At 43.1% G+C, this 23,755-nt stretch overlaps 1 protein-coding gene across 1 annotated transcript in view; it reads right to left on the reverse strand.

Moving 5' to 3' along the window:
- Positions 1–616: 616 nt before the first annotated feature.
- Positions 617–23,755, reverse strand: part of WWC1 (WW and C2 domain containing 1) — a 72,612-nt gene continuing 49,473 nt past the window's right edge. The window contains exons 9-23 of the mRNA XM_086759061.1: positions 21,912–22,154; positions 20,358–20,447; positions 17,453–17,982; positions 13,234–13,342; positions 11,373–11,453; positions 10,220–10,306; positions 9,283–9,475; positions 8,336–8,488; positions 7,628–7,728; positions 6,685–6,832; positions 5,846–6,010; positions 4,298–4,390; positions 2,651–2,881; positions 1,894–2,015; positions 617–1,362 (exon numbers count right to left, since the gene is read on the reverse strand). Of these exons, the coding sequence (XP_086615187.1) occupies positions 1,296–1,362; positions 1,894–2,015; positions 2,651–2,881; positions 4,298–4,390; positions 5,846–6,010; positions 6,685–6,832; positions 7,628–7,728; positions 8,336–8,488; positions 9,283–9,475; positions 10,220–10,306; positions 11,373–11,453; positions 13,234–13,342; positions 17,453–17,982; positions 20,358–20,447; positions 21,912–22,154 (2,413 nt within the window). The 3' untranslated portion in view covers positions 617–1,295. The remainder of the gene's footprint in view (positions 1,363–1,893; positions 2,016–2,650; positions 2,882–4,297; positions 4,391–5,845; positions 6,011–6,684; positions 6,833–7,627; positions 7,729–8,335; positions 8,489–9,282; positions 9,476–10,219; positions 10,307–11,372; positions 11,454–13,233; positions 13,343–17,452; positions 17,983–20,357; positions 20,448–21,911; positions 22,155–23,755) is intronic.

A 23,755-nucleotide genomic window follows, 5' to 3' on the forward strand; every position in this document is an offset into this window, starting at 1 on the left:
GTAGCGCGATCGGAAGGGGAAAGCGCAAAGAGGGAGGGGGAAAGAAGCGCCAGAGCGGCCGCAGCGCCCCCGGGCGGCCGGGAGGGCCCGTGCAGCGTCCTGGGGCTGACGTCACCGCCGGCGGCGGGGCGGGAATGGCGGGGCGGGGCCGGGCGTGCGTGGGGCGGGGGGGCCGGTAACCAGGAGCGCGGGGGGAAAAGCCCCGCACGCTGCCAGCGGCGGGGACTCACGGGGGCCAGCGGCGGCGGGAGAGCAGGGCCGGGGGGGGGCCCGCTCCCTCCGAGAGCCGCGAGCAGGGGCGGGAGAGGCCCGGCGCGGGGGCTGGGGGGGCAGCGGGGAGCCGGCTCCTACGCGGGGGTGGGCAGAGCAGCGGTTTCTGTGACAAACCAGGGGGCGGGCGAGCTACAGCTCCAGCTAAACCCGTGTCCAGAACAAAAGGGAAAATCCCAGGAACGCCCCAACAGGGAGCACCCCCGTTACTGCGAAGGGTATCCGCCAGCACACAGAGCAAAACACATCAAAATCGAGACACTTCGGCTAGTGACAGAAAAAAAAGAAACAATTTCGGTGCCGGTTGATGAGACAATTCACACAAGACAAAAAGGGAGAAGGCAGGTTTGTCCAGAAAGGTCACTTTATTGGAAAAACCTAAAATGGACGTAAAACCTGCAGCCCTCCTCCCACAGCAGGGGTTTCAACGGGCTCCCCCAGTCACCTTAACAGACCTACTGCAGACAGGAGCTGCAGTACAAATGGTAAAAGTGCACGTATCCTGACCTTCACACCCACGTTTATGACCTGGCAGGAAACACAAATGCTTCACAGCTCACAAAGGATTCGTTCACAGCACGCGGGAGTCCAAACTGGCTCCCTGCATTCCCAACAGGGTACAAAATACATCACTCGGAGGAGAGTCCGATGCAGAACATCATAGAAGGTAGGGGTGAGGTTCCTTCAAATTTATTTTATTGCAGTAAAACCTCTAAAAGGTAGAGCTGTACAAAAAGTCTAAACAGCATTATTTAAGAATAACAGCACCTTACGCTGCATTTGTTCTTATTTAAAATTCTATTTCCCAAAAATACATTCCTAAATATACAAACTATACAATCTTGTCACTTTTAATGCTGGTTTCTGTGATGATATAACTTTAACCTAAAAATCTTCAAAACATCCACATACTGACAAAAGCTCTAATATACAAACGCCTCGGTACCTTCATAATACCACATAAATAACTTCAAAACCCAAACTGCATTTGTAGAATTGTCTGGGAAGCAAATACTTTATGGTGTTCACACGTCGTCCGCAGAGAGCGTTGGAATGTTTATCCTCGGCCGTGTGAAAAATGCCATTTTCTCTCTAAAAAAACATGATCGGTTGTTAATGCAGCAGGAGTCTTTCCAGAAATGTCCACCATCCCCACTAAAATTTATCCCACCAGCTGTCAGCACAAGGAGCTGCAGCGCATCCTCTCGCAACCGGCACCTCTTATTCACACATCAGACATGAGGCAGCCTTACAGTTAAACGCACAACACTGACCTTACCAAAGAGCCGTTCCAGAAAGGCTGGAGTTTTTTGCTTTCTAGGCATGTTACTCAAGGAAGCAAAGGGCTGCTTCTGTGTTAAACAAAGGATTTGTGAATTTGTTGCCAGGTGGGGAACAATTTGGAGCACTGCCGGTTGCTCCGAGATCACGTGCGGTGCTGCAGCTAGTTTCCCTGGCTCTCAGACCTTACACTTTTATATACAAATACAGAAATTTCTGTTTAAGCAGAACAGTTAACTACTTCTAGAAATATTAGCCTTCCTCATCAGTATCTTGGTCATCCCCAGAAAAATCATGGCAGCAGTCAATTCTTCCTCTCTTTCACCAGTGACCTGTCAGTACCTGAATGACTGTACTTCCAGAGGCTCCTTCCGACTCTGCCCTCGCAGCCTGTGGACATCCTTGGCAGCAGCTCTCATCATTTTATCAGCCTTGAGCTCACACTTGTGGTCTGTTTTTTCCACCTAAACAAATAATGGAAAAGAACCGTTTGTGTTTCCAGGAAAAATCATTTCATCCCAACTAATCTCCAAATACAGCAGTATTTGTACAGCTGCAGGTCTAAGGGGTTTGGAAGCTACTGACTCTGGAAATCACAAGCCACAGAAGATAAACTGAAGGCTTATCAGCTAACCATTGTAAGGGAGAGAACTTTCTGTAAGGTCTTCTTCCAGCCCTTTGGTAAGAATTACAGGCGCTACCTGCACCTTCTTGGTACTGATGTATTTTTTAAGCCAGCAGATCAGCTCATGCAAGAACACAGCAACCGATGTTGCAGCTATGCCCCAAAGCACACCTTGGACCAATTCACTCCTACAGCTGGTGCCATCGGAACTTTCAGCCTGGTGCCAGCAGAGGTGCCGCAATAAATCACAGAAGTTAGAAGGAGAGTATGATGTAGACAGGGTAAGGTAAGGGCTAACCAGACACTCAAGGACTGCAGCTTCCATTATCAACTGCTTGCTTGATGCAGACCAAAGCAGAAGACACGAGTGACTGCAGTGCTAAGGCTTCATGTCTTGACTGTCCGAAGTACCCTGTTTCTCAAATCACATTTCTCAAACACACTGAATAAAATGCAAAGGCAGGTGTTACTCACTCGTTTTTCCACTAGCCTCAGCAACAGTCGAAATCTCTCATCGTCTTTCACCCACTGCGGCAACTCTTTTTCACCCTGATTTTGAGCATGTTCCAACTGTTCCTTCAGTTCCCTCAGCACTGAGATCTCCTGAACTAGCCGATCGTGCCAGGTTTTTGAAGCTTGCAGGTCCAGCTCCAGGTCTAGTGAAGTGCGCATCAGGCGCTCTGTACCAAAGGACTTGATTGAAGGCTAGAAAAGAAGGGGTGTATGAACACAGTGATGAGAACTATCATAGAGCCATAGAACGGTTTGGGTTGGAAGGGACCTTTAAAGCCCACCCAGTCCAACCCCCCTGCCAGGAGCAGGGACATATCCAACCGGATCAGGTTGCTCAGAGCCCCATCCAACCTGGCCTTGAATGTTTCCAGGGATGGGGCATCCACCATCTCTCTCAGCAACCTGTGCCAGTGTGTCACCACCCTCAATGTAAAATATTTGTTCCTTGTATGTAGTCTTAAATCTACCTCTCTCTTATTTTAAAACCGTTACCCCTTGTCCTATCACAACAGGCCCTGCTGAACAGTCTCTCCCCATCTTTCCTGTAGCCCCCTTTAGGTACTGGAAGGCCACTACAAGGTCTCCCTGGAGCCTTCTCTTCTCCAGGCTGAGCAGCCCCAACTCTCTCAGCCTGTCCTCATAGGAGAGGTGCTCCAGCCCTCTGATCATCTTTGTGGCCTCCTCTGGACCTTCTCCAACTGGTCCATGTCTGGGGATCCAGAGCTGCACACAGTGCTGCAGGTGGGGTCTCACGAGAGCAGAGTAGAGTGGCAGAATCACCTCTCGACCTGCTGGACATTCCCCCTGACCACTTCCCCACAAAGGGCCAAATACGTCATGAGACCAATTTTTCCAGCACTTCTCTTAGCACAAAGCATCTCTACTGATCCTGCTTTCCCATCCATCTCAAGACAGAAAGCACAAGCTTAAGCAAATCTTACAGACAAGCCTTTTGATTTTGGTGTTTCTACTAAATTTCTTTCTTGGCAGCTTCTCCAAATCAAACAAGTCTTGTTTGTGCACCTTGCTTCTAAGTTTAATGTCTCATCTTCAGGTGAATCTAGCAGCAGAAAAACCTGTGTTTGTTTTTTTCCAGTAACATACTATGTTGCCTTCTGCTAGTTTCAAACACAAGCTGCCTCAAGAAAACCATCTCCTTAGGAGTTCAGCATCAGTATCCTGGGGGAATTTCAATGATTGCCGTTGTTCATTGTATGCCACAGAGTCACTGCGACAGGGTCACCTGACCATCTGAGACATCGCTCTCCTCACCCTCTTCCCTAGCTTCTCACACTTATAAGTACTTAAGAATCTTGCAACAATAAACACAGCAAAACTATTTGTGCTACTTCTGCTCTGACAAGATGGAAAATACCAGGAACCATCTTCCTAAATTGATTGTTCTAAATTAGTTCCGACTTAAACATTCCTGTCATATTCTGACATATCAAAGAAAAGTTAGCCTTGAGACCTCTCATACACAAATAAAAGGTTGTGAAGGAAAGCACGCAGCAACTGATTTATGCTTGCAAATTTTCCTTTAAAACAGTTTTCTGGGTTTTGTAAATGTCTATGCTAGAGAGAAAAAAAAAGTGGTGATGTTTTTACCCGTTTCACTCTGACACTGCGTCTCTCCATTGCATTTCGAACAAAGGGGGGCTTTTTGGATAGCGTTGAACTGTCACTATCACTGCGATTCAGCTGAAAAAGAAAGTGAAACCCACATATTTTTCATAAAACAAATACAAGCAGTGCATACACACATTATTAGCAAGATCAGAGAGTTCTGTAAGTGATTATAAGCAGTGATTTAAGCAGAACTATGAAGTTTTGTGAAAGGCTACAGCAGACAGCTGCCACCCCAATCTGAGTGCACGACATGCAATCCTGTTGGCACAGCCAGATCCTGCCACAAGTCTTCAACTCTGTCTCTTTTCGGGAAAAGACTGCATGGAGAAAGGGACACTAAGTTAGGGTATAATATGGGACTCTACCCTACTGCCCTTCTGTGCAAGTAACCATGCTAGGCAAAACAACCTAGAAAAATAAGCTCCAAGTAATTAAAAATATCCCAAACAACCCACTTCTCTAGCATTTGTAAAACACAGGACTTTTTTTATCAGAGATTTCTCTTTTCTCCAGTCAGCTGTATTTTAAGCCAGTGGTGCAACAGGTAAGTTTACCTGTAAGCTATCCCCCTGGGTTTTTCCAACGTATGAGTTGTCATGTTATGCACATACAGCCTGCCTTCCTTTGTGACTGTCTCTAGACCATTAACAAGAGCTCAACCCAAGTAGTGTTTAATTCCCTTCTTATGTTCCTTTTCAAAGCTGGGGGTGGAGGGGAACAGGTGTGTGGGATCTGCATGTGCTGGGACACAGCACCTCTACCACCCAAGCACAGGCCACTGCTGCAAATTGAATAAGGTTTGTTTCTATGAAAGCACCTGCTTCTGAACCAGGGAAAACCTGTACATCAAATCTGGCTCAGCTGTATTAAGAGCACGCTCGCTTAGGACAGGTCACACGTGATAAAAGGCAGTGCTTGCTTGTTTGCCAATTCAATTTAAAAGATGAGTTATTTATAGTTTAGGCTGACCCTAAATCCAGGAAATAATTGTGAACAAATATTTCAAAGCAGTGGAAGTGACATCCTGATCCAGCAGATGGCCTGTTCAGTCACCTGCAGACAAAGCACACTGGAAACTTTTAAGCTTCCACAAATTTTTTTCTGACAATACCAGATACTTACCTTTCCATTTCTACCAAGCTTTCATGTTCACCTCCTCTAAGGTCAAGCGGACACAGCTAACTCAGTTCGAGGTAGTACAAAACAATCTTAAAGCAGCATGAAGGGGTTTGATATGCAGCTTATTCATCATGGTCTCAGAGCAGCCCTTCCAGCTTTGGGCATCTACCCACGCTGCACGTATCAGAAACGTACATGCACACATACATTGTATAAATTTGTGCTTAACACTATTAGTTCCAAGGAAAGATACTGTCTAGGAGGTAAGGACAGAGCAGCTTCTGAAGTCAAAGGAGGAGAGAAGAAAGCAGTGTCGGGTCTCTGAAAATTCAGATTAAGTGAACACTGATATCATGCATTCATTAATGAAAAATAGCATTTATATCATCAAGATTGCATTTTCCTTACCCGACACACATACTGACTTTGTGGTCCTGGTGAAAATGTTTTGGAGCGAATGATAGTGCTACCTCTGACAAACTGAGCTTGGGGTGGATTTGCTGCTCTTTTGTCTTTTGGACGAACTACAGTAGAAGACTGCGCAAGGTTCTCTGTATTTGTCTCTTTATCCACCTGAAAGACAGATAGTGCAGTGTAAATGCCCGTCTGACAGCCACCTGTGATACGTCTCTGCTTGCAGTCCCAGAGGCATCACATTGAAAATCAGATATTCTTTAGCCCTTTTGATGCAGGATGTCCTGACACTTCACTCTTTGAACTTAGTAGCTGCGGCATTAACTGTGTCGCTCCCTAAGGGCTCCGCATCCATTGATCGCTGTACAACACAGTTGATTCCAACGAGCTTTGCCTGTTGATCCAGTGCATCAATGTGACCTGGCAATTTCCCACAGAACAGAGGTATGATTTTAAACACCGCTCCCTTACTTGTTGTGAATCTGCAGCAAAGATCCAAATCACTGTATGAACATGCACGGAGAGCACGTGTACAGCACACGTTTGTGACGACTACATCTACACTCAGAATTGAACAAGGTCTAAGCCACTGTCACATTAATGAAAACAGTTTTCATGAGCAGCAAAAAGGAGGCACGAAATGATGCCATATTAACTGTGGGACAAACTCGTCGTGTAGAGTTGTTATAAAGATTTCAGGTAGATAAGCATTTAAACAACAATTATGAACTTTCAAGTAACTACTATAGCCTTGCTCAGCTCAACAGCAACCTAGTCAGCTGAGCAATGGGAAGGTTAGCTCAGCTTTCTGTTCAAAAGGCCCTTAACTTTACCTTCACTGCTATTTCCACGTGCAGCTGGGAATTCAGACTTTCTTCTGTTTCCCACAGCGATTTTCCAGCACAGAATTCTTCCTCATCTTCTGCTTCATTTTCACTGATCTCATCCTGCTCTTCTGGATCAGGAATCTCTTCATCTTGCCTGTTAAGAACAGGTTTGTTATTGAACCGGCCTATTGTGCACAACACTCTGGTGCTGCAGCAGGAGGTACCTCCTTGTAAGATGCTGGACAGAAACACATCCCCAAGGCAGCCACTTGTACCTGGCAGGTGCTGTAGCCACTGAGGTTACACAAACACAGGCTTGTAAGGGAATAACTGAAACTGGAGCTAAGCTGCACCAGAAGGCAACCATTACAGCCAAAAACTTCACACGGATCTTGCTTCAAAAGAAGCAAGCTGAGGGTTCAGCCATGTGGTCTGAGCTTCAGGTGAGTACATCTTAAGGGGAGCTCTCAGGTTGTCATTAATCTTAGTTTAAAAAGTGATGCTGGACAATATTGAAGCACTAACATCCTTTCCAGCTCCTCTGAACTCACAGCTGGCTTCTCCGTCAAACCCACTGGTCAGGCTTTTTTTTTTTATTTCAAATGTTGGGCTTCATTAATAAAATCTGAACCTGAATCACGTAAACAACAGCCAAAATGAATACTCAAGCAAAGCCTTGCACCATATAGTGGAGTATTCATGGACGTCCATAGAACACTGCACAAATAACAAAATTAGCAAAGTGCTATTGACTATTCTTAACATTAATCATCTTTGTTCTCATTTCCCAAGCACAACCTCCAGAACAGAAGAAACAGTATTTTTCACCAAAACAGAAAGAGAGAGAAGAAGCCTCCCACAGCTCTGTATCATCTGCTTTTTTCTCCGCACATAAATTCCCAAATGCTCTGATCATCCCACAACACTAAGATGGTGGGATGTTACCTACCAGCTCTCTCCACCAGTTAAAGTGCTTCTGCTTTCCTCCAGTTTCTTCTCCACAGCTTCCAGTTCTACAGCTGTCTGCTCTAAGAGTGCTGAGACAGAGTCCTGAGGAGATCAAGAGCCTTCTTGTGAAGATACAACTCTCAAAAACTGCAAGGCACCCAGCCTTTCTGGTCAGAACAGCCCCAACCAGCTTTCCTTTGGTGATAGGAGAGAGTTGTCGTCTCCACGCCCGCATTGTTCAAAGAGCCTATTGCACATCCAGTGCTCAGTCAAGCCTGTGTGAGCATACCTGGCCCACCTCCCCCAGTTACGCTAGCATATGCACGTGTGCAGCTATCGGCTGAGCATATTGCATGCCATGCACGTGCAAAGGTAAGTCCATCTCTTGACTCATTCAGCAAGTTCATTGCAGCAAGGTGAACCATCTAGTGGGAAGAAAGGCAAGAGCTCACACATCACTTACACCAGACCTCACACCACATCTCTCAGCTTCATGAGGAGCAGATTTCAGTAAGTATTTAGCCCAAGACATGGGCATATCTGTAATCAACATGTTAATTATTTTGTGGCACTTAATGACATTTTCAAGTTCTAAATTTAAACCCACTAGCCTTCACTTCTCATCTATTGTAACAGTCCTTCAGCCACATAAATCCTCTCATTAGTACTGTTTAGAAGAGATTTGTTTGATTTAAGCAGTTTTTCTTACTGTTTTCTCAGTGCAGGGTACTTCAGAGTGAATGTTTTCTTGTTTACTTTTCCTGTTTTGCTTCTGCAGATACTTATAACTAAGGAGGTTATACCAACGAGTTGATTTCTCTCCGGATCTGCATATTTCAGCAAGGCTAATTTGTGCTCCACCCTATTGAGAGCAAAAGCACAGTTTTAGTGTAATACTAAAATGAACCACTACCACACTAGTAATAAAGAATTGAGAGCAAAAATCCAGGACTATTCGACTTCGGTAAGTTTGTCAAAAAGAAAAATTGCCCCGTTCATCCCCATTTCAACAGCACTAGTAATGCTTTATGTTTAATTACTTTTAACATTATCTAGGACTTCCAATGCAAGTAGCAAGTGCTTCACTACAGCTTCTGTGTACAAGAATCCAGAAGTATGAACAGTGCTGCTGCAGCCACGATAAATTACATCCGAGGCTTCAAAGAAAAAGAGAAAGGAACAGGAGACGAAGACTTCATTTCAAGAAATTTGCAGGGCTGACAAAAATCACTGCCTCAGACTGGGAAGTTTTAGTTTTGTATATTCCATTCCTCTTCATCTGCCTTGTCATTTTTTACCGTCTTATATTTAGTACAGATCCTCGCATATTCAAAACCAAAGTAAAACTAATTTGTAACTTATTTAATCCGTGTCTGAGTGGACTATATTGTACCAGCCCAGTCCAGCAGACTGCATCATGAGAGAGGGAAATCTAGTAGCCTGACAAAGTCACCAGTAGTTCTGCAACAAAATATTTATCTAATACTTTTTTTTTTTCTAATCAAAATCGTTATTGCAGAGAACACTATCTGGGAGAGATCATATAGCTAAGAATTATCAAGAAAACTTTCACAGAAATTGCCATACTTCAGAGTTTAAAATTTTGTCTAATTCAAAAGAGGAAACAAAGATATTAAAATACAGATTAATACTAACCAAACATTCTTCAAGGTGAGACTTATCTACAGTGCAAACATCAACTCTTAAAGTCTTCTGACGTAAAGCTGGATAAGAAATAGAAACCCAAAATACTTCATTGTACACAAGATTGTCTGAAGCTTCTACCGGTCTCGTGCGAAACAAGCAGCTTGTGCTTTCTGAACAGGGCAGGACAGCCACGCGAATGTTCCTATTGAAAAAAGCATTGCAGTCAGTACTACCGCAGAGGTTTGCAGTCCCCCCTTGCTTACAACAGCTCCATAAATCTGTCAGTGAAATTCATCCTAAGCACTTTGGACATTACCGTCCTATCCTCTTCTTTGGAATATCAGTCAACTGAGAAAAAAGAAACATCTCATCACAACATCAGAGACATGAAGTGGCATGAGTTGCCACAGACTTCATCCTTCTGAATCTTGTAATTGAACATCATGGGACTATGGTTTACGTGGTTGTTTGAGTCTATGCAACTTGTCACACTGCTAACACACCCTCTTGTAGGCACAAACAGCTACGCAAAAATGATTCAAGTCTTTTTCAGCTTATTCAGCACACAGCTGCATTTAAAAAACTTGTGCCCAGAATGAGCCTAGAAAAAGCTGTAACTTCCCCACATGCATCTGTGCAGGTGTCCAAGGCTGAGCTCTGTAGCAGAACAAACACCCCCTCTCCACTTGGTGCAGCTGCTCTGGGCACTGCTACAGTTAAAAACCTTGCTGGCTAGTGCTAATTTCAGGCAAGTCTTCCCCTAGCAAACACAGACCTTTGAGGAAAAAATTGGGTTTATTAGTTCATAAATGTTGCTACACATAAAGTGTAGAAGCATTTCAGAAAGGGTTAATTTTTAAGTGTGAGAAAACAAAAACCAACATCTGTTTAATTTCCACTGGAATCTCATACAAATACTTCAAGTGTGTTTATTTCCCCCACTTACACTTTTTGATCTTGTTGTAACAGCAGTGCTGGAACATTACTCAGTTGGATGACCAGGATCGCAAATTGTTTATTCTTGTCATCATATCTGAATTGGAAAGACATAAAAAAGCATTATTATTAGAGAAGTCTGCCTTGGACTCCATGAATGAGTATTGCACTTGTTCCATTGACACAAACAAACAACATTAAAAATTTGCAGAAAGACAAAATTATAATGGGACCATGGCCTGCCTATAGTTTAAAACAAGACCGGTTTCGTATTACATGAAATTTTGCTACCAGAACATCCAGAATTTAGAACAGTCCAGAACATCCAGAACTTCTGAGTTCACACAGTGGACTACAGATTTGACCTAACACACATTGCTTTTCCTGGGATCTAGCTAAATTGCTGTATTATATCTAAAACCTTTAGCAAGGCCTTATATTATGACTGTTTACGATACAAAAAACTTAGAAGTCGAAATACTTGAAGTACAACAGTGAAGATGTTATGGGTAAACATTGTTTTACCATTGATGGCCATAAGAGTTTTGCGCTACTTTATTTTCCTTAAATCATAAATAATCTTCCACCAAGTCATTTAAGGAAGATGCCTCTATGCCTAGGTTCCTATGCCTTACCCGCTACTTGTGGGATTCAGGTGTGTTGCCATTTACTCTCAGCGGTTTTTCCCCTCACAAACTCCACAGTAAAGGAGACTGCAAGCCAGCAAAAGGCTTTCTCCAGCCCAGCACTGTCAGTGCTCCCACTGCTAGTTTGCACCCTCATACCACACTATCACCGCTTGATTTCCACTGACAGGCCCAGGGTAACTGGGCCAAGGACCTCCTAGAGTGGAGTGTAATTCTCAATTACGCTATAAAGAGGGCATTAGTTAATACTAATAGGACAGGATAAATAGGGTAAGAAAGCAGAAAGCACTGTCTTTTGAATCGCATAGATCATTCTTATCCCATATATCACTCATAAGTGCGAAAGGCTAGGCTGGATGGGGCTTTGAGCAATGGGATCTAGTGAAAGGTGTCTCTGCAGGGGGGTTGGAACTAGATGATCTTTAAGGTCTCTTCCAACCCAAACCATTCTGTGATTCATTATTCTATGATTCTTTCCATTTGACGGAAAATCCAATAAAAATGTGTAGCACTTACCTCATTGCAATTTGCACTTTAGCTGTCCCAACTGCTTCTGTATCATCACTGTCAAATACCATCACTTCAGACACACATGGCCTGAAAGAAATCAGACAATTAAGGACTTGATTTCCCTCTTATTGAAGTGCTAGCATTTAGGTGATACAAGAGCTTTTAGTTTCCAGAGGTTGGCTATATGGATTTTGTAAAATTAGCAGCTAAAAGAAAGCCCATTTTAGAAGTGCAATCATCCTTAGAGGTATGTATTACTGTGCTTATCAGCAGAAAGTCATATGCCTTTCTCCTTCACTGCCAAAAAAAAGCCACACAAAAGACTGTGCAAAAACAAGGCAGTGGGAGATTTTTTAAAGGGTTCCCTTGACTGGATTTTAGTAAAGACAGCTGACTGCCCAGCAACAGAAATAAGACTTAACAACTGCAATCCTGTCCTGCATCATGACAGCAAAAATTCCCAAGTTTTATTAGATTTAAGTCATTCCCTTGTTCCTTTAAGAAATCAAACTTCCCTAAGCACATTAAAAGTGACGGAGTACACTGACTGGTCTTCCTTGAAACGGCTACCTGCATCATTTTCCTCCCAAGGTACTCCTCCGAAGTTTTATGCCCTGAAAGTTCCCCAAACTACCTTGATCGTTTAATTGACTTAGAGGCTATGCTGCAGCACATTACAACAGGATTAGCACTCTTCTCTTTAAGTATTTTCCATAATACTTCGCACGCTCTTGTATTTAATCCCATTTCAGCTACAGAGGACAAAAGCATTGCTCGTCCTACCCTCACCATTTATTATAGGCATCAAAACGATACCGCGGTCATTACAAAGGTTGTCAAGCCAGCAACCCAAAGAACACTCAGTAACATCAGACGTGCGTGTGTGCACGGGATGCCTTAGGCACCTGCCACACGTTATCCCTCCTCCCCGCAGAGCTCCCTTTCCCATTGAGGGGATACAGGGGCCCTAAGACACCCAGCTGTGTGACTGCCTGGCTTGGGCCCATGACGTCTGCTTCACAGAAGCACTGCACATTCTTGTCAAAGTGAATTGTGCTGTAAACATAAATAATTGCTCATTTATCTAGAGGATTAATGAAGATAATGAATGAACTAATGAGAGGAACATGAGATGAGCAATTTTTCACCTCTACAGTCGTGTCTTGCAACAAATGACCCCATAATTCATCTCGATGCCAATAAAAACAGTAGGAAAACCCATGTCAGGTGCAGCCAAACCAGGTATCAGTAAGATCAGTACCTTGCAGTGAACTTTTTGCCAGACCACTCCACATAGCTTTTAGCAAGCAGTAAGGGAGGTCCAGAAACCCAGCAAGAGCAGTGACGCCCAGCTCTGGCTATAAGCTATGCACTCAGGGGAAGAAGTCCTGCAGAAATCACAGACTGGATCCAAGCACTCAGGAACTGCATCGTGGCACATACATGAGGCAGTTCAAGGTGCTTTTGCTGTCCTCCTTAAACATCCCAAAGTCCTCTCCCGCTGACTGAGGGCTGTCATTGACACCAGGACGGCTGACTGACAGGAGGGGAACTTTACACCAGCCAGATGGCTCTGCTACCCCGTCAAGGCAGCCATCACAGCTTACCCAGCACCTTCACAAACAGACCAGCTGTTCAAACTGTTCTCCGTGAACTTGCTTTCAGCTGCTTCTATTACGGGAAGCATGGGTCATGTTGGTAATCAAATTCAACCTGCTCGTAGTTTTTGCAGAAGTATTAAGAAATCTAAGATTGAGAAGTTTAGCCACCAAATTACAAAAAAGATCACATCCGGCATTATTCTAGCTGACTCCCATGGGCAAAGCTGAGTCATTGGCTTCTTCCTAGAGAGAGATCTGATGTCTACCTTTGGACAGACGCCTCGTACACCCCGCTATCTCCAGCGACAGATTCATCAGACACTGCAGCTGACACACACGCCACCTTCAATGCCGTCCCTCCAGCTGTATTTATACCTATCAGAGAAGCACAGAGGAAAATAAAAAACAAGTGTTAATGAAAATAAACTGTCTGGATCAGGAACAGCTTTTTTTCTCATCCTCCCCTTGAGTTGCATTTTTTCCCCACCCAAGTACTGTTAAGCAACAGCATGTTTCTGAAGACAGAGCGGACACAGGCAGGGCGGGCTGCGCTCAACAGCTGCCATGCAGTTAGTGCTTTAGGAATGTGCCCAACCGCCCTGGAGAACAAAACACCCCTGGAGAATCAGAGGAACAGCCTATGTGATGGAGGCGAGTGCTTCATTTCACAGTCAATGCCCATTTCATACTTGGGTCCTGCAGTGGTGTAGCCACAGGCTGAGGCTACACGCCAGTTGTGCTGAGTGTGTCACAGCTGGCTATCCCCGGCACCTCCATGGGTGCAGGTCCTCGCAGGCAACATGAAGAGAGGCTTTCAAAGCACCTGAAGGGCAGGGAAGTACCCATGACAAGATGGGCAATGTGCAGAAGCAGCAGAACTTCTGAATTCTAGTAAGGCTATAAATATGAACCAATTAAACAGCTCCTACCGCAAATAACCCTTAAGCAGGTAGTAGGAGTACCCAAAGAGCAGCAGCAAGGCAAACGCTACTGACTAAGCTCCACTCAAGTATGGATTATGCTTAGGGGTATATCCTACCTGGAGAGCTTACACCAAGTTTAGATTCAAGGCGGGAGAACAGCAAAAGGTTAGTGTACACAGGAAAGAAGATAGGTCCAGAAAGACTAGGTTAACTAGCTAAACATGGAGAGAAAGAAGGATTATAGGATTTAAAGTAGCAGGGAAAATGAAATAGGGAAGATAAATCAAGGAAATTAGATTTCTTGTCCTACAAAACAGAGAAAGACATCCCCTGGAAACTTTGCAAATTCTGCACCTTTTCATTTGAACCATCACACTTCTGCAGAGATACGCTTCAGCCAGGAGTCTGGAGAACTCTGTCTGCCAAGGTGGCTGATAAGGGCTGGGATGTACTCAGCTCTTGGCTCTCCCTCTCCGGCAGGACTTTGGGGCACCTGCTCTGAGGGTGAGGAGGTGCCATGCTGTCACACTGGGGAGCAGCTGTGACCCTACAGCAGAAGCGGGGCAACACATTTCTCTCCAAGGGGCTTTCATCTTTCAGAAGTGGTCCCTCTTTCCTGTAGCCATAGGAAAGCACATACCTCCAAACCAATATATGGTTTCCATCCCATATTTTCTTTATTACAAAGCAAGTTTGGTAGTTTTTTGGGGGATTTATTTATTTTTTTTTTTTTGCACAGTCTCACAAAACCACTTAAGGAATTAAAAACAGCTTTGAAAAAAAAAAAACATTGGTGCAAGAAATGTGCAAGCTCCATTTAGCATTATGGAATAATATAAGGACTTGTTCTACAATCAACAGCAGAGGGTGCCATAGGTAACACCAGTGTATTGAGTGCATGTGTGCAATTTGGGCCCATTTATCCACGTATTTTTTGACACCACCACCAAATGGCATTTTTCATCTTGGTATTCCCATGGAACCACTGGACAGAAATAAATGTCCAGATCTCTTCCAGATAGGCCAAACCACATGAATGAAGCATCTGTAACACAATGTGTCAGTCATTAGCTGAAACAAATGGATCCATTTAATACTAGCATCCACAGTTCAATCCATCCTCCCCCTGCTGCTGCGCCTGGCCCCTGCTGCACTCTTGATCGTAGGCTATGCTGGAGGTACGTGGACAAGGTCAGAACTACGTTGTTTCTTTCCTCAGTGCTGCTTTGTACCTCCTATTCCATGGTTTTAATATGAAAATAATTTCTTGCCTACTGGCTAGCTTTTTAGATGAAGTTGGTTGAGTTTTACGCACTGGTCCCAGAAACTCCACTCTGGGAAACCCTTACCAGGAAGGACACCATAGGTAAGAGTCCAGCTGGCTCAACCTCTTTTTCTCCTTCATTTGCCAATGCCATTCAGCCATTTCAACCCAGAAAGTCTTCGTGTGTTACCACTTCGCTCGAGCACGTTGCAGCCAAGGGGGGCAAATACAGAGGGTGCACAAAACCCAGCAATGAAGCAGCTGTTTGTAAAGCAGAATGCTAAAGTGTAAATCTGAATAAAGATGAATGAGTTTTCTGAAAAGGATTCATCATGCAGCCATCCTTTTCCTTACTTTTTTTGCAAAGGACTTGGAAGCTCAGCCCTTCAAGCCTTGCACATGCACTGAACCTGTAACTTTTTCATGTGGCTAATGAACACAAAATTTGGACTTTCTGTTTTAGGTCTCTAAAGAGCTATCACACTAAAGAACGTTTATGGAAGAGTTCAGAAATGACTCAAATCTCTTTTATATTTCCAAGCAGGCAGATAGAACTTCCTATTTTATTTTTTTTTTTACCTTTTTTTCCACTCATATCAAGAATTTAAAGTTTGCTCTTGACTTCCTGGCATTTCCCCTTCCATGGGCTCTCCTGGACACAACATGACAAGGCCTTGAAGAGCCAGGTCCCGCACTGTCCTCATATCCGTGCCACTTCCTCAGAGAATGCCAAACTCTGACAGATTCCGCGATTTGCTATTAGTTTCACCTACATCGCTCAGGTATCACTCAAGTAAGAGAGGAAACCTTTTTCAGCCTCAAAGGTAGCAGGGACATTTTCTAACAGAAACAAAAAGCAAATCCCTCAGACATATACTATTCAGCTCTACTTACAGGAACTCGTGAACGTGCTTTGCCCATGAGGCCAAGTACTGACCACCCCAGATCCAGCCACCACGTTTCGAGTGTTACACTGAACCCCCCACAAAACGCCTGAGGAGTGAAATCTCATCTCATTATTGCCCTGAAATAAACTACTTACGGTGATTATTTTGTCTGCTGACTGGCTAACAGCAATAATCACTTAATCTGCTTAACACCTGAGCTTTAACAGCCTCGACAAATCTTGAAGGGCTAAAAAGGTTAAAACTAATCAGCACCCAGTTCTAATAAGAATAATTACTGTTTCCTACTCAAATGCATCATATTTTTTGCTTGTAGGAAAATGGTAGCTCAAAGGGGAAGAACTGCACGCATGTCTTTTATTGTATTTTAAATATTATCAGCCTTCCTAATGCAGAGGGCAGTGATAACATGATGCTAGCTCCCTTTATTCACATCGGGCGTTTTACAGCCCTACGAAAAACAGAAACAAACTGCACCTGCTGCTTCATATGACTACAGCTTGCAAGTTCATATTGCCCTTAAAGCTCTTCTTCAGTGCAGTTACAAATCCAGTCATTTCACTCATTCCCACTGGATTTAAGCCAACCACAGTCGCACGAGCTTCAGACGGGCCCTAGCACGAGTGCCCTGACTGCTGCCTACTACTTTCCATCCACTTCAGCCCAGCCATCATTCTAAAAAGGGATGAACTCTTCTCACCCACCAACAAGCCATATGCATATATGAGAACATCCCCTGTCTCTAAATGTCTTATTTTATCATGCTCACAATCTAAACACATTTTTGTTGCTAAGACACCACCCACCTCAAAACAGCAGAAATTCAAGCATAGCCTTGACATGTCTGCTCAGCTGAAGTTAATAAACTCACTGCCACTGATTTACTGGGAACCAGAGCAAGACATTGGATATGCTGAGGTGGTGAGGAAGGATTTTTATTATAGTTTCTTAACTATTAAACTAAATACCTTTCCCAGTTTTCCTCAAAAGCTTGGCCAAAAAGTTGGTGTCAATTACATGCCTCCCAATTTCAGACCCAAAACACTAGGCAACATTCTGAATAGTTAAGTGCCAAATTAAACCAGACATCCCCCCCAACCATTAATACTTACACATGAAATCCCTGTAATTTGTGTATACATGCATACAAGTACAATAAAACCACACCTAGATACAGTCCTCTGTAGGACTCATCGTATCAGCAGTATTTTTTGTGTACAAATTAAAATATCAACGCTTTCTCCCAAGCAAGGTAGAACACACAGTTGAGTACGCTTTTCAACACAAAGATATCAAGATGACTGACAGCTTTTGAAACACTTGCTTCTCAATGCTTTATAAACTACATTAAAAATAAATGCATGCATGTGCATGCAAATAGTTTGTTACGTACCTTGACCTAGATGTTTATCTCCTGCTCTAGGCTCTTCCAGTCTACAGTTGCCACTCCCAGTGTTTAGGGTGAGTTCTGAGAGATTTGTACTTATCTCTGCATCATCAAAATCCATATGGCTTGAAAAGGCATCACCAGTTAGGAGTGGGTCTATCACCAGTGGAGAGCAAGGTGGAGATGGAGAAGAGAGAGATGACCTTGGAGATAGCGATGTCATGGATTTTGGAGTACCAGACAATGATCTCAGGGCCTGTATGCGACTGGTGGTATCTGCTTTCTGAGTTTTCACTACTTCGTTTTCGTGAATAGTGGTGATACAGCCTGATGGTCTAAATCCAGTGGCTCCTTCTAAGAGCAAGTCAAGCTTGTTTTGATAGTCCGAGTCCAACTGCTCCAGATGCTCGTAGTAGAGATCAGTGAAACTGGCTGAGGTGGATGAGTCCTGGCTAGAGGTGGCAAGAGATCCTCTGCTAGATGCAAGAGAACCAGGGCTGCTGCTCGAGGAGAGGGAAAGCATGCTGGTGGAGAGACTGAAGGAAAGAAGTCAGAAAATCATACTCAGGGAAATCATACATTTCTCAGGGAAACACTGCAAAGTCACCAAATCTCTAAGCATACACAGTACATTTTGCTTTGTTAGCTCAGGCCATACACATTAGTCCCCACAACAGTCCAGAACCACAGTCTACTCAGTGGAAAAGTTGGGTCACTTTTCAATAAAATTAATACAGTTCACAAACATTTTTCTGCTCACCGTATCAACCTCGTAAGAGTCCTTGTTTAGCCAAAACAACTCTAATTAATAGTTTCAAATTAAAATTAGTGACAACATGCTCCTCCCACATCAGTCCAGGAAAAAAAAAAAAAATCTGTAGTTCCCGTTAATTTCCAAATCAGACCACAAAAAACAATAAAGCTCATGCAAGAAAAGGAAGTTATTGCAACCAACTGTCTGTCCATAGGAAATTTTCTTCCATTTGCCTCAATCTTGGATCTCCAGCCAAAAGGCAATACCACAGCTGCCTGGAGCTGGCCCTCCGAGATTACAACAGCCAGCAGTTACCAGAAGACTGTCAGGATTTACCTAGGTGAAGGACTGCTCCATGGAATCCAGGGCCAGGAGAGCAAGGGGAAGAGTTGGGGCTGGGCTGTGAAATCAGTTCACACAAATTATTTATCCCTAAAGATCTAGCTTCAGAACATAACTGACAGTAAAACTAACCTTAAGCAGGTGCTGAACAGAAGTCTGTTCAGATGAGAAACCTCAGACACCCCAGCACACTGTTTTCTACTCAGAAGACCCAATAAATCCTCCAGTACCAACTACAACATACACCATCTCTAGAATTTCAATTTAAACTAACATTCCTGCTCCAGACGTTAAATACCTTGCTCATTACTGACTGTTTAAAGACCCTTAACCCTCACTGCAGATATGGATTAGCTATTGAAAATTTTCTGCATAAGTGGCTTCAGTTGTCCCACTGAAAAAACAGTGAGGATGTTAATAATCCTAGTAATTCCTTATTTTTTATTTATGGAGTAAAAGCTGCATTTGTATAATTATGCCTATGACCTTATGCAAAAAAAAGGCAAGTATGCTGAATTTAGCATAATTTTGGCACAAAATGTCTTATGCATTTGTACGACAGATGTGCGCTGCATCACATTTGTTCAACAAAAGCTTTTAAGTGAAACATAACTGAAACACAATACATATTTTTGCATTTTGGCAGTATATATCGACCTGGTGAAGACTAATAAATGTACAGCTTTGCAGTGTATTTCACTATGAAAAGGGAGTGGTCTTTTAATTAACCTCTTGCCTATCAACAAACTGGGCTCAGCTTCATTTTGTGCACACCTTTGAATGCCAGACATTTTGAATTATGGGGTTAATAACAAATGCTTATTCTTATGAAAGAGCATGCCAAGAACACTGGGAGCATAGTTAGGAAGAAATTAGTTTCACATGCTTCTTCATCACCTCAAAAGATCCCTAATCAGCTAGATGAAATGGAAATATGATGCATTTCCACTGTATAAGAGCATCACAGCTATTCTCCACGGTTGCTTATTTACATGTCAGTCTTGCACTACGATTTCTTTCCAGTTTTTTCAGTGTCATCTTCATAAAATGAAACACAACCCAAGTGCAGAAGCTACAAACAGAGTAAATTCAGTACACACTGATAGGAAAAACCTCAAACAAACAAAAACCCCATGAAATTCTCTTTCTAATTAAAAAGATAAAAGCATAGTTTTAGCTAATGATGATTTGGCCTTACTGCCTGCAGTCATGCATTTGTCTGCAAACAGTAATCCTGTGCTCTTCCAGAACTACAGCGTGAACAACCAGTCCACATTATGACTGCAGAAATGTTTCTCTATACCACAACCACCACAACAGATTCAGGGATATCTCAAGACACTGTCTCCATTGCAAGCAACAGCACAGTTGGAAGTAATTTAGAGAAATATTATCATGACAGCCATATTAACGTGTATTTGTGCCACTAGGATTCACTTCACTTGCTGTGGGAGTGTTAAGCTGTATTTAACATACTTTATTAATACAATACTTCAGTAATTCAAACATTAATAAAAAATCTCAGGTATCCTTAGTGATCTAAATGTTATATGTCCAAAATAGAAGGGATTACAGAAGCTCCTCATGTGGTCAAGATAGAGGCACCACCACAAGGTTACGTTCCCCACTCTAAACTGAGTGGGACTTCTAATCCTCAAGGCTTCTCTTTCCATTGACTACACAGTGGTCTTAGGTCACTACCACAGCTGAAAAGCATTTCATACCTCTCAGCTGGGAGATGAAATTGTTAGCAGAGAAAGGCAGTTACACTGTGTGCAGTTGAAGCACCTACAACTTCTGTAAAAGGTTACATACCTCTTCAGCTGAGTGTGCAACATTGCCACTAATCGTGTCGTTTCTTCCAGTTCTCGGACTAGCTGATTTCTTTTGCTATTCAACTTCAACCTAGGAGAAGACAGAAGAAAAAGATGAGCTAAAGCAGCATTTACTATTTACAATTAGTAGTAAAGGAAAACTATATTTTTTATGAAAATCTAAAAAAGTTAGTAAGAATAGACAGTATAACAGGAGATAATTTGGTCAAGATGCGTAAGTGTTTACCAACTCCAAATACTCTTAAATGCGGAACTCAATCCTGAAAACATTCACAACAGGGAAAATAATTACAGCTGGTACTACAAAGGTTAATGTTTCTAGGATCAGGCCTCAAAAAAGTCCAGCAAATTTTGCTTGCTGTACACTACTGCGTTCTTATACTTACCGTGCTAATAAAGGTGTAAATGCTTTCATTTGCTTTCAGTAAGGCCCACAGATAACTAAGGTTTACATGATTTAGTTATTAACATGAATTATGGACTTCAGAAACATCTCAGTTTTATTTCACACCTGAATTGGTTTGAGATACAAACACGTGCACTTAGGTGCTCATTCTTTAACTTAACAGGCCTCCAGACAAGAAATTGTTCTCCAGAAACATGCTATTTCTTTGGTACACTAGAACGGGACTGTATTCCTAAAAATCACAAAGAAAAGCGTTCATCTTACGGCAAAACTAAAACATTTATTGAACCTTAGATATTTCAGGCTGGGCAAAGTCCTGCAGCCGAAACATCCAAGATGCCCACACTTTCCCCAGCATGATAAAACCATGAAAAGACTATGTAGAAAACTGATGTAGTCTGGACAATGAGCACGTAGAAGAAATTAAAATATAGAGCCATAGAGAGACTGAATGCAACATGCCTATTCCATACATATTCAACAGACTGCAGCTAAAAGTAGCATTGCCACAGTCGCCCACACTAATACATCCAGATTGTAAAGCTCTTGTAGGCAATGCCTAATGCAGTATTCATCCTCACTGTACATTCCCATGAGATCTCCCCCTGCAACACAAGTAAAATTAGGGAGGATAGTTGGCATTTTTTTTTCAGCTAGTTCAGATTCACAGGATATTCCACGCAACTCCCACAGCCCTGTCAAATACCAGTTCCTACCGGAATTACATATAAGGATGCTCAGAACAAAGATCAAATTTTAAAAATTTAAAATTCCATCTGTTGACATTTACCAAGCTCCAGACTGCACAGGAACTGCAGAAGCTGCTGTGAGGAGCTGGCTGCATACAGAAACATTATAGTACGCTAACAGGATACTGGGCTATTTTGAGCATTTCTTACATTCTCATAGAGGATCCATTTGTAGGAACAACAACCATTCCCCACTTTGGGACTAAGACTTGCAGGCAGTTTCTTTTGGGAGATGATTTCAGAAACCCTGTAAGTAGAAACGGTCTCCTTGGAAATCTGAGGGCACGCTGCTGTCAGCATTCAGCCAAGGATGTTGCTGCTTGCTCCTGACTACCTCTTGTCCAACAAGGCAAGCTCTGTCCTATGCCCAGGAACCTACCTCTCCGTTAGAGCTTTGCTCTGAGTCTCTCTAGCAGCCTGAAGGTCTTCCTCTAGGCGCCTTCTCTCTGTCTCCAGTCTCTCCACCTCTCCTCGAGTCCATTTTCTGGGGCTAATAAACCGCATTTCTTTTAAGAGCTCTTCCTTCTCATTAATTAATATCAGACGATCCCGCTCAGAGTCCAGCACGCCAGGCCAGGCCTCACTGTCAAGCTTAGCCAGTTGTATTTTCAGGTTTGCTATTCTGCAGCAAAAAGAAAGCAGTTATTCCACGAGAAGTATCTGAGCTACTGCACCACAGACACACAAAGCTGAACCATGACCAGTCATATCTTCCACTGCCCTGAAGAAGGCTCTCAGCTCAGGGACAACTACCCACATCCTCATGCCCTCCTCACCAGGGTGCTGTAAAGCGGTGGCACTGCTGGGAGGCTAACATGCAGAACGGGATTTTTACTCAGGTTTGCTCCCAATCATGAGCTAAGTCTCTAGCTAACCTGCAGTGTGCACCAGTCAGGGAACAGGATAACAGAAATTCTGGATCTCAGAAAAAGCTGTCAGGTATACTACAGGGTGTTTCATATGCATTGCAGCTAATGACCTCACAGTACTTGGTGCAGAGAGTATCATGCGGTAAATATCTGATCTTTAACCAGTTCTGTGGAAAGAACTGAATACTTTCTGTACGTGATTCATATAGGCTGATAAAGATCAGTGGTTACTCAAAAGTTTAGAAACCAATTTTGTCTTTACAATGAGGAAGTTAATCATATACATGCTGCTACTGGAAGAATCCAACTACTGACTCAACACTAAGCATCTGGGACACATTAAAGGGCTAGGCCACTTTTGGTGCAACACACACCTGAGGATGTGAAGAGCCAAAGAAGCAATACAATCCTACCTAAATCCACAGCTGCTTATTTGCATGAAATTTAAAGTCTGTTTTCATTGCCATTTCTCTCTGGGGTGGAGAAATTACAAAAGCTTAGAACGCAAACAAGGAGAAAAAGTATCTTGCAATATAAGGCAAGATATATGCAAAAATAATTCGCCTGACTGAAGACCAGAGAGCCAAGGCATACATAACCCTTCATGTGATTAACTCAGGTTAATCTCTCGCTCAGGTTTAGTAAATATATTAAGACATGGAAGTGAAATGCTGTCTGCGTAAAATGAAAGTCGAATATTCATCTCCCTTTGAAAAGGGCTTTGTGATCTGGTGACAGAATTGCTGGACTTAAATTGGGCACAACAAACAATTGCAGGTACTAATCTGGATTAATCTCTTTCCAGAATCTGGTTTGTGCTACGGAAGCACACAGGATGGTGCACACCTCCTCCAGCAAACTGGCGCACATGCAGGCACAGAGCAAACTGAATGCCAGCTAGCAAAAATCAAGGTCTGTGGAGTAAGTAATCAGATGCAGATCTGGGCAGCAGCAGCTACACAACTGCTGAATGGCCTTGAAGAATAAAGCTTTGTCTTCTGAGCTCCAGAGGCCAAGAAGAACTCGAGCCCCAAGAGAGCCTGTGAAGGATTAGGCTCACACAGGCTGACCTGCCTCTTCAACACAGGAGATAGACTAGAGATCACCTTTCTGAAGAGAAGCCTCACTTTCTGTAAAGTCATTTCCCACAGCAGGTTGCTTACTCTAATTAAAGTTCCATAATTGACAGATATTCAGCTCAACTATTTTTAGGTCTTCTTAGAAGCTGTTTTGTTTTTGAGTGCCTGATTAAGTGCAGCACTGTGCTCCAATGAAGAATTAACAGTGGCATTAATTCATAATCCAAGAATTCCTCTGTGCATTTTGAAGGGATATGAGTTTAAGAGGATTGGTT

The sequence above is a fragment of the Chlamydotis macqueenii genome, chromosome 14, assembly GCF_036417535.1.
Source record: "Chlamydotis macqueenii isolate bChlMac1 chromosome 14, bChlMac1.mat, whole genome shotgun sequence".
Classification (NCBI taxonomy): domain Eukaryota; kingdom Metazoa; phylum Chordata; class Aves; order Otidiformes; family Otididae; genus Chlamydotis; species Chlamydotis macqueenii.